At 43.8% G+C, this 11,398-nt stretch overlaps 1 protein-coding gene across 2 annotated transcripts in view; it reads left to right on the forward strand.

Annotated features, from left to right (window-relative positions):
• The window catches only part of GAREM1 (GRB2 associated regulator of MAPK1 subtype 1), a 174,699-nt gene extending 169,464 nt beyond the window's left edge, over nt 1-5,235 (forward strand). Inside the window, exons 5-6 of one of the 2 annotated variants that reach the window (XM_069468498.1) lie at nt 2,341-2,507; nt 4,003-5,235. In XM_069468498.1, the coding sequence (XP_069324599.1) occupies nt 2,341-2,507; nt 4,003-4,900 (1,065 nt within the window). In that variant the 3' untranslated portion in view covers nt 4,901-5,235. The remainder of the gene's footprint in view (nt 1-2,340; nt 2,508-4,002) is intronic. The other variant, XM_069468499.1, reaches the window with a different exon arrangement.
• Nucleotides 5,236-11,398: the final 6,163 nt, after the last annotated feature.

The following is an 11,398-nucleotide window of genomic DNA, read 5'->3' on the forward strand; positions in this document are numbered from 1 at the left end:
CCAGCTGTAAACACCCCCAGTTAGCCATAGCTTACCCTCCTGACCACCCCCTGGAGCCTACAAATGCTTCTTTTTCACTGTTCCACTCCCCCCACCATGTGGGAAACCACTGGAAAGCGCTTCAGGAGTGCCTAGTTCTGAAGGCGATGGCCTGACCAGCTCCCAGTGACCTTGAGTGGCTGGGGTTGGTTATAAGAACAGGAAGAAAGGACTTCCCTTAGGTCAAATTCAACTGCAAGTGGCTGCTTTTCTGAGTTCCAAGACCTAGGTCAGCCAACTATTTTAAAGTAAAATGCACATTGTAATTGACACCTGAGCATATTGTAATTGACATCTCAGGTAAGCAGTCCCTAATGGAATGTTATATTTAATGACTAATTCCAAAGTTTAGAAAATGCTAAATTGAATCCAGCATTAAACATGTTTTCCTCATGTTCCACTCTAACCTAATATGGAGAAGTGACTGTTTATTAAATTTAACTGATAAACTCCTTATCCTTGCACATTTTCCATGATTCCAATTACTATAATCGTAAATACCACCAAGCACATCTATAATAAAGGGACACCCTAAATTCCATGGACATTCCCTGAGAAAGAAAAGAAACACAACTGGCTACTGTACAGTTCACTAACGAGACAAGGAAGATAAACCAAAGCCCGGGAGCAGAGCGATCCGGCCAGAGCTCCAGTGTCCTAGCTGGTTCTCGGCTTCTTAAGAAAGGAAGACCCAAGAATAGTGCAGGAGCCTCTCCCTGGGCCAGCTGGACAATCCTCTCTCACCACTGTCCAAACCTCCTTTCCTCCCGGGTGTCCTTGCTACAGTCATCCACCCCGTTTTTAAAAGCTCACAAGGCGAAAGCCTGCATCTGTTGGAGAAGAAATCTGCTCTGAATATTTTGTTTTAGTCTAAAGAGCTTCTCCAGATGAAAAACTTTCCTCTTACCAATCCAGTGGGCCCCAGTAACCAGGGCTGCAGGTCCTACAGGTAGGAGCAATGCTCTGCCCACAGGAAGAAATGTCGCCGATGAGGCTTTTTAAATTGCTTCCATATCACTCAGAATTGGGGTTCGCTGGGCCACCCGTGGCCACGGGCCTTTTGTTACTAGCTGGTTTTCTTTGGCAAGTGAATCAGGCCTGGGCTGTGAGCTGGAGGCCCAGTATGCAGTCATGTAGGTGGTGGAAGATGCGGTGTAACAACGTGAGCCCATTTCATCTCGTCTCAAGCAAACTCCACACCAGAGCTGATGGGAGGCTGCCAGAGCTGCTCGGCCAGAAAGGAGTTGGAAGGCAAAGGTGAAAAAATTGGGGGGAACGTGGCCTAAAAGCAGACCAGGCGGGCGTGTCAAAGCACAGCATTTTTGACGGAGTCAGAATTGGCTCCATTTTGACCTCCGTAGCTGAGGGTAGACTAGCAGAACCGGGTGTAAACTGCCCCCTGCTGCCTGACACGGAGAAGTACACTAAAAGTGTCCGGTAATAAGACTTGTGTTCTGAAACGCCTGCAGGGAATGGGAAGCAACCTGGGGGCGTGGCAGGCAGGCTCAGAGAAGCCGTGGACATCTCAGGTCACCTAGATCCTCTCCGATGTGAAGATGAAGGAAGGCTGAGAGTTGGGGGCTCGTCTTAATAAAAGTACCTTTTGCGGGGGTTGGAGAGCTGCCTCATTACTCCTTCTGCAGCTTGTTTCTCGAAGTGTGGCCCACGCGTGTGCATCCGTATCACTCTGGAAGCCTGTTACACACGCAGGCCCTCAGGCCCCTCCCCAGGTCCAGCGAATTAGAATCCACATTTTCACAAGATCCCCAGGTGATTCCTGTGCATATTACATTGGAGAAGCCCTGAGTTTAACTTCAGAAGGAGCTTTAACCCTGGAGAAGGCCCCACTGTTCCTAAGGTTTGGATCAAATTGAGTTCAGTTCGAACAGTGAGAAAACACAACCCAATAGGCGAGATTATCCTCTGTTAAGATCGTGAATGCCTTATGTCCTCATTTTCTTACTACTTCTGTTCTATCCATCCTCACGTTGCACTAGCTCTTTAACCAAAGCCACTTGAACTTGCTGTAGTTCACATTACTTGCTATTTTTCAGCAGCAACTGGCCTCTGCCAAGCAGTTTCTTTCAAAACCAGTCTGTCCCAGCAAGTGTGTGACAGGCATCTGACTCGCTCTCTGGCAGCCTCTGTGTTCACCCTCATCCTTGTGTGCTCCAGTCTTCTCTCCCCCTCGCTTACACCCCTGCCGTTGTTAAGAGTTGCAACTTGAGCCTACAGGATCGAGCTGGCCCCCGGTGGCCTTGTCAGTCTGTCGCTAACCCGGAGTGTTCTTTTCCGCGCTAGGTCAGGGAAGAATGCCGGCTCCTGAACGCCCCACCTGTTCCACCCCGAAGCGCAAAGCCTTTGTCCACCAGTCCCTCGGTCCCTCCTCGCACAGTCAAGCCGGCGCGGCAACAGACTCGCTCTCCCAGCCCCACCTTGTCCTACTATTCTTCAGGGCTGCACAACATGTAAGTCTTCTTGCCAGGCCTCCGCTGCAACTTCTCTTGGCATCCGCCAGCCCCCGGGTTCTTGAGAACATTTTCAAAGTAGCCATAACCCCAGGTGGGGTGGGGGTGGGAGAGGAAATGTTTTTTTAATTTATTTTTGAAATTATTTTACTGGGAGAGCATGATGGGCCCCCCCCCCCCCGTTGGTTTTGAGCTAGGATGCAAGAGCCAATGTCTTTTGAAGAAAAATGCCACAAGCATCTGTGAGAAATCCAGTGATTAAGGCCAACTTGATTCTCTTGGAAAACCCCGTGGACGGCCATCAGTTCTCCCAAATCAGCATCTAGTTCCTTCCGCTTCGACTTTGACACAGCAGACAGACAGCACCTTCAGTCGGGACCGAGAATTGAAAGGGTCCCATTGGCTCCGCACTCTGAATTTCCACCCAGACAGGAGTCCCTTTTTGACCATCGCTGCTGAACAGTCGTTTCCTCCTGTCCAGATCCTTCTGGTGCAGTGAGTTTATTCTTTTGCAGTGCAGGTCATTCCACTGTTGGCAAGTGCCAGTATATATATTTTTTTTTTCTTAGAAATCCTTTCTAATATCAAGTTGGAATCTATCTCTATGTAACTTTCCACTATTTCTTATGTCTAGAAAAACAAAAATAGGGCCACCCCACTTCTCTTTGTCAACTGATGAAAATTCAGAGTCAGCTATGACGTAAGTCTTCTCTTCTCCGGAAGAAACAGCCTCCGTTCCCTCTGCCGTTTCCCCTGACGTCGCTGCCGGATCCCCCATCAGCCTGGTCGCCCACCTTTGAGGACACCCTGGTTTCACTGTCGCTCTTAAAATAGGGCCCCCAGAGCTGAGGGCACCACGCCACGTGTGATCTTTACAGTTTAAAGTAGCTCTCTTTGCAGGTATTTTTTTATTCTCCGGACATTTAAAGCCCTAGGCTAATGTTACTCGATTGTACAGAAACTAAGGCAAGGATGATTTATTGGAATACATTTCTTCCTACCTCAGACTTTTGGGTGGAAATGGAGTCACGGGTGGTGATGATGCAGTCGTGTCTCTGTAGCACAAGGACGGCAAGCGTGGGCCACCACGTGCCACTTCTCCCCTCCGCCCCCGCCCACCGCAGACATCACTAATCAGTCATGGCACCTGTTGTGCAGAGCCCAAACGTGACTGAAGAATTTTTCTCAAAGATCCAAGCACCTACGAACAATGGTTTTCTGATTAGCTAAAATATATATTTTTGCATCTCCATGGTGGGCTTTCAGATCTTTACATACGTATCCACAATTACCAATGTATTTAATTACAGATTCATTTTTCAGCTCTCAGTGAGATGAGTGGGTACTTTATTGAATTCATGTTAAGAAATACCGTGGTATTCTTTTTTTTCCTAACTACCCTTTTCTACTCAGCAATAACATCTATGAATAATGAAAGCCTTGGGATTTGGCTTTTTTTTTTTAACACTAATTTTGTTTTCTGTTTGCTTTGAAGCAGCGTTACTAAAAGTGACACAAGTCCTTGTGAAAGTGCTCCTGTTTCCTGCTATCCGTGTAGCCGAGTGAAGACCGATTCTGTGGACCCGAAGTCCCCGTTTGGAAGTCCTTCTGCCGAAGCTCTGTCCTCCCGGCTCTCGTGGCCGAACCATTATTCCGGAGCGTCGGAGGGCCAGACCAGGAGTGACTTCCTGCTGGATCCAAGCAGGAGTTACAGTTACCCCAGACAAAAGACGCCAGGCACACCAAAGAGAAACTGCCCAGCACCTTTTGATTTTGACGGCTGTGAGCTCTTGGCGAGCGCCCCCAGCTCAGCCGCTGCAGAATTCAGCAGCGGCGCCTCTGGCTGCCCCAAGTCCGCCAGCTACTCTCTGGAGAGCACAGATGTGAAAACTCTTGCAGCTGGCCCAGCAAAGCAGAGCGTATCATGCCCTGCCCTGCCCCCCAGGGCACCAAAACTAGTGGAAGAGAAAGCTGCCTCCGAAACATCTCCTTTGCCTCTGAAAATCGACGGTGCTGAGGAAGACCCCAAGTCGGGGTCACCAGATCTCTCTGAGGACCAGTATTTTGTTAAAAAGGGCCTGCAGGACATCTTCTCTGTCCCCTACCCTTTCTCATCTCCGCTCCACCTCCAGCTGGCCCCCAGATCCTGCGGCGACGGTTCCCCGTGGCAGCCACCCGCTGACCTGTCCGGACTCTCTATAGAGGAAGTGTCCAAGTCATTGCGGTTCATTGGTTTGTCCGAAGATGTCATATCATTCTTTGTTACGGAAAAGATTGATGGGAATTTGCTTGTGCAACTAACGGAGGAAATCCTCTCAGAGGATTTCAAATTGAGCAAACTGCAGGTGAAGAAAATAATGCAATTCATTAATGGCTGGAGGCCCAAAATATAGCCAAATTAATCCCCAGCTAGCATGGAGCAGAACTGATAAACGCGTGTTCTGGAAGGGTTGGGCTGGGACACAAGTTCATGTTTTTGCACTAAAAACCTTCTCTGTAAATAGGGATAAGAGAAACTCTTACTATGCAGATTACGTTTTTGAATGGTGAACAGGCTATTTTGTACATCAATAAAAATGCTGTAGAGAACACTTGGAGGTGTGCCTTGTACGTCACTCAACACTCAGCAGCTGCTAAAAGAAAAAAAAAAAGGCATGTGCAGAGAAATCATTCTTACCCAAGTAGGTTTATGCAAGAAGGTATGATATTTATTACAAAATAGCCAAAGCCGAAAGACATAAGAATCTTTAAAAAAAAAAAAAAACACTTTTGAACAACAATTCCCTTCTTCCAGGGGGTTGACGTTAGACAATTAACTATATTCTGTACTCTGTCATTTGGATTGCTTGATTCTAATTGTTTTTCTCTTGTGCCTGAAAATGTTAGTGGTATGAAATGACACTTTAATGTTACATGCTTGGTGGGGATCTTTTTATCAAAAGGCATTTTCCAAAAGTCACGTGTTGACAGAGGCTATAGGGCGTCCTCCGAAATCATACAAATCATGACCACAATAATTTTATCTGTAACTGCTGCTAATTTTATTAAGCAGAGAGAAAACAAAATATACGTATGTGTATGTGTGTATATGTACACATGATACACCCACATGTTTTAAACATAATTTTGAGTCTGAGTATTTTAGATAATATCTGTTCGCTTTCAAATATCCATTGAGGTTTGGGGACCTTTAAGTTGATTCTCTTAGGAACAGTGGACAGAATGATTCCAAAGATTCTAAGAACCCTGTCACTCGAAGCTTATTTGGCTTCATCACTGAAAACTTGGAACAAATCAGTAAGGAGTCTGTATTGAAGAATTAAGTTTGATTTTAAGCCCACCATGGGGCTTATTTGTGTGTGTAATATTCCCATGATGATGTCTGGGGAAATGACAGTTTCTGATGAATGACAATTCTCCGGTTTGAGGGTCTTTTTCCCCTGGTGTCTGATAGGGAGAGGTCTGACGAGCATTTCTCGGAGTGTGTTAAGTGTTCCCAACTTGCTTCATGCTTTAGAGGAGCTCAGAAATCAGAGATACCATCCTTCACGATTAGATGTGCTACATCTGTTGAGTAATTTTTAAAATATCAAGAAGAGGACTTGTTTATTTCATAAACCTCTTCTTCCCCCATTCCAAAGAAAATACATTATTACCCTACTTTTATGCCAAGAATTCCAGGACATTAGTCTGAGAACTTTTGCTAAAAGGGATTAAATATTCCACAGTATAATCAGCATCAGCATCGTTCTTGACTTTTTGAAAGAATATAAATCTTAGAGAAGTTTTAGTTCTCTGAGCAGTGAGTGCATCCTCCAGACAGCCCTACCCGCTCCACCCCGAGTCTATCCTGGATTCCAGATGTACAGACAGTCTGTGACAGAGGGGCACACTGTGGCCTCTTGGATGGGGTGGTTCAGCCAACAAGGTGGCAGCATGATTTGCAGGATTGGGTTATATTTTATCATCTCTTCCTGCTCTTCAGAATAAATAATAATAATAAATTTAAAGATAAGACCCACCAGTCTAGTTTTGTACACCTGCTATATCTGTCTTTATTTCTTTGCATTAGAAAGATATTTTTAACCCTTCTCATGGTTTAGAGTTGAGGTGAATTGACACCTATTCTAATTTTCTGTCTAGATCGCCTTTAAAAAAAAAAAAAAGGCATTTTCTTTCTCCTAACATGTCTCCCAAAATGTAAATATAGTACTATACTCTAGGTAAAAAAGAGTACCCTGTAAAATTCTCAAACTGGAGCACCTCTTCAAAAGTAACTGACAGATCTATGAAGAGGTGTCAGGTCCTGCACGCACAGGACATGAGACCGAGGAGACTCATGTTCAGAAGGCATCGTTCTGTGTGAGGGTAGCTACCTCCCTTAATAAAGTTAACCTCTCAGAGCTTTTTTGTAAAATAAAAACAGACAGGATGCATTCGCCAAGCTGCAGGTTTTCACTGGGAAACCCTTGCTGAATCAGTTTGAAAACGCTTAGCACTTGGATAAAATTCTCAAATTCAGGAGGGAGCAACAGGGTTGGTTTGGGTTTACTTTGAAGGTTGCCCCACGTAAACAACTGACTTCTGTTTTTGCTTTTGCAAGAACTTTACACAAAACAGAGTTGTTTTCTTTTTGTTCATTTGTTCTAGCTCTTGCCATATTTATGTCAAGTTTATACTGATTGGCAGTAGGGACACTCTGTGAGGGCAGGGATGATGGCCTTTGATTCGTTGATGCATTAAACATTTATTGAGCGCTGTGCTGGTATCGCTCTGTGGTGCTGGGAAAAAGACACGGCCCCTGCCCTCTTAGAGCTCATGTTGTTTATATTTAAAATCACAGTTGCTGAGACGCTGGGTGGGTGAGGGAGACATGAAATCTGGGCAGCTGGATGCATGGAGGGTTACTGTGTCCTGTCTTTAAGGAATCCACAGATGGAAGAAATGGCAGCCTCTATTAAAGGGCTCCGTTCATAAGCACCACGTGACCATTAAGACCAGGTGTGTGTTGAAGGCAGACAGTATCTCTGTCCCTCACTGCCTAGTAGGGTTTTTAAAAAACTGACCTGGAACTTTTTATATTGTTCTAAATACCTTCTGGCATCTCTAAAAACCACAAATAAATGTAATGACCATTCCTGAGCTGAGCACCTGTCTTGGAGGACCTGGGCACCCTGATTAGCCGAGGCATTCATAGCCCCGAAAGAATCACGGCAACAAATGCGGAGGAGGGTGAGAAGGAGACAGCCCCTCCCCCCTGAGAGCTGCGGTTTTGCAGTGAGAAGCGATGTACAGAGATTCCCCACGAGCAGAACCTTTTTTGGAGCCCTTAAATTTCATGGCAAAAGTCATCATGGCCCCCATCAGAAAAGAAAATCAGCAATAAACCAATCCAAGCAGCTAAAATGTACAATGTGGACCTGACTCATGTTGGGAGGGAGAACTCCAACACTCAGATCAATTCCTTCTCAGAATCTTGTAAACGCCTGCGAGTTCTCTCTTCTTTAAGTTGAGCTGCTCAACTTTTATGAACTGTGAAATTTACACTTAACACTCTTCCAACCCACATATATCATTCAAGTTTATGAAGTTGCAGGAAGCTGCCCATTTAGCTACATCGCAGTGTTTGTTCTTGTCTCATGTGCTAAGACAACAATCTTACAGGAAATAATATTATGACAGTCCATTTCGACTGTCTTCAGACACGTGCACAAAGAACCTCCATTCACATTCCAGAACCACCTGTATACATCATCCATGCAGCTCCCTGAGAAATTCAGGAGTTGGGTGTGGATAATTACAGAGTCCTTCATTTTCCAAACACTTTGCAAGTCACTATTCATCATGCCTAAAGGAGTATGAGATTAACATTTTGAATAACTGGAAAACAAAACAGTCCTCCAAAGAACCTAGTGAACTGTTCAAAGGAAACTTCAATTTCAGTCTACAGAAAAAGTTAAATCTGCTGTTGGATACAGGAGGTTTTCAGAAACATGCCCGTTATATCAATTTCCACTTTTTCAAGTAATATAAATGCACCAGGCTGATAGGGCAAGAAGAATAAAAGGCCCAGAGTTTGAATGATGGGAAGTAGGACTTCTATACTGTGGGGTTGTAATATTATGGTATTCTTATGGCCACATCATGTTAAATCACATTGTTTTGTCTTCAAAACTTGGTGTTTTAAAATGTGTCTCATTGTGATAGCCAGAAAAGGAGTAAACATGATTTCAGTTACAACTATACAAGTATCTTCTGTCATTTTGCTGCTCTGTCTAATTTTTAGGCTATAAATTTTGTGATAGAGCTTATCAAATTGCGAATTTCCTTTGTTTACAATCTCATATACTAGGGCTCAGATAATTTCTTAAACTGTAAACCCTTTCTCCCACTTTTTTAAATTAAGTTCTATTTAAAATATTGTTTAAGCTAAGCCTAAAAATTGGATTCAATTAATTAAGAATTTGGGGGAGTTTTCCTTAAATGGAAATGTATTCTTTTCAAAGAATTTTGTAACCATCTTTACAATTTCTTTGCTTGGAAAAAACGTGGGTTTTTAACTACTAGTTAACAGTTGCATTACTTTCCAGCGCATTATCTAATGGGCCCAATGTGTACCTCAAGATAAACACGGTATGTTATGTCTAAGAAAATGCATTGTCTGTTGATTTAAATGGTTCTAAAATGTGTATAAATAAAGAAATTTTCGAAGTTGCTTTTCTTGCAGTTGTTCCTCAGTGCGTCAGACTTAGGGCATAGTTTTCTAGGACTTCTCTTCCCCATCCTCATTATGGAGTAGGGAATTTGTCTGAACGGCAGTGGAGAGTCCCGATACTGCAGGCTCACTCTGTGTTATTAAGAGAGAGAAGATTGTGGCTGTTGGACATGGCCAGAGGATGCTGATCACCTGATGGCATTCAAAGCAAATCCAACACCTGTGTGGTCAGGAGACGGAGCAGAAGATGGATACAGATGAACTGATGAGCTTTTTAAAAAGTTGTACATATTTGAATGGGGAAAAGAAAGAAATTACAAATTCATACTTCTTTGGTTTATATCCAGTTGAACATATGTAATTACAACTAGCATAAGCAGTGAGCAGAGATGGTGGAGAGCACTAGAGAAGTCATGAGCATTATTCACTGAGCAGCATCCGCTGATAAGTTTCACAGAGAACTTGGAGAATCCCAAGTTTGTTTGAGTTTGTTGAGAGAGCTTTTATTTTACTCAGAAGAGTGTGAAATAGCTTCCCAACATCTTATGCCCTGAATCTTCCTGTCTTCTTTTACTACACTAAGAGCATCCCTAAATCATTCATTCCATTTTATATTTAAGCCTTTAATTCTTCTCTCCTATTTCATAGGGACAAAACCTGTGATTAAACACATATATGGCCACTTTACTGGATTTCAGGAATGGGCACCAGAAGAACCTACAGGCTTTGTGTAGGGCTCTACCTGAAGGCCCTAGGAGTACTTCTTCAGGTACACACTAGGGCATTTGACTCCCCAAATTGATACGGCAAAGTAAATTTGAGTCTAGAAATAAGTTGGGTTAGAATCCAATGTCTTCCAATTCCTTACCTATCTAAAGTTAGATAAAGCCAGATCACCGAAAACAGTAAGTGCTAGATAAATTACTACTTCACTGAAATGATTGTTTCCTTAAGATGTGGCTGGCCCCTCCTTGCTTAAATAATTCATGTACATCCTTCAGGATTTACCAAGTATCATCCTCAAGCTGATTAGGTTTCACTTCTTTGCACTGATACAGTTCCCTGTGCATATTTCTGTCCCCTTGTAAGCTGTAAACTCCTTGGTATCAGGGGCTTATGTCTTCATTGTTGTATCTCCAAAAGTCGGCGCTACTTGAGGTTCTATCGAATGACAGCGTGAATGCCATCACATTCCTGAGCCAGTCTTTGTGTCGTCCAAGTCAAGATTCTGCAGCCACATGACAACAAAATGAAGTAAAGTCAAATGAATGATACCAGCGCAACTTGTACTTGTCATAAAATATCTGAGTAGACTAAAAGCGAGCAAGATAATGAACTTGTTTAGAGATCCCAGGTTGAGTCTCTGACAAATGAGTAAATTTTTCTTACAATATAGTTAAGCTAATGACTTCCACTTGTGTTTTGTTTTGTTTTTTGAGACAGAGTCTCACTCTTTTGCTGGGGCTAGAGTGCCATGGCGTCAGCCTAGCTCACCGCAACCTCAAACTCCTGGGCTCAAGCAATCCTCCTGCCTCAGCCTCCCAAGTAGCTGGGACTACAGGCATGTGCCACCACGCCCAGCTAACTTTTTCCCACATATTTTTAGTTTTCCAGTTAATTTCTTTCTATTTTTTTAGTAGAGATGGGGGGGTCTCGCTCTTGCTGAGGCTGGTCTCGAATTCCTGACCTCGGGAGATCCTCCCGCCTCCGCCTCCCAGAGTGCTAGGATTACAGGCGATTTCCACTTTTTGATGGGTAAAAAAAATGAACCAGAAAGATCAGTGTGTTCCCATAGACTGACTCAAATATTAGCTCTAAAAGGCACAGGTAATGGAAAAGGGAAGATATTGTTGAAAGACCTATGCTAAGAGTGATCTCAGGGCCAGAGGCTGTGATGGGGGAAGATAAAAAACGCAGATGCTGTGTGCTCAGGAGCACAGCTGGCCAGAAGACATGGTGCACGGCACAGACAGTACCATCCGTGGGCAGATCATAGACGTTTAGAGCCAAGGGAGTCATTGGAAATGACCTGGTCCCTCTTCTCACCTTCATAGGAATGAAACCCGTGAACACTTGCCACAGATAGAACCAAAGCTAGAAATAAAATCTCCTGGTTGCCCATTTTGTATTCATTCCCTTCCAGCACCATCTCCCAATTTCCTTGACTTTTAAATTT

Source organism: Eulemur rufifrons, chromosome 5, assembly GCF_041146395.1.
Source record: "Eulemur rufifrons isolate Redbay chromosome 5, OSU_ERuf_1, whole genome shotgun sequence".
Classification (NCBI taxonomy): domain Eukaryota; kingdom Metazoa; phylum Chordata; class Mammalia; order Primates; family Lemuridae; genus Eulemur; species Eulemur rufifrons.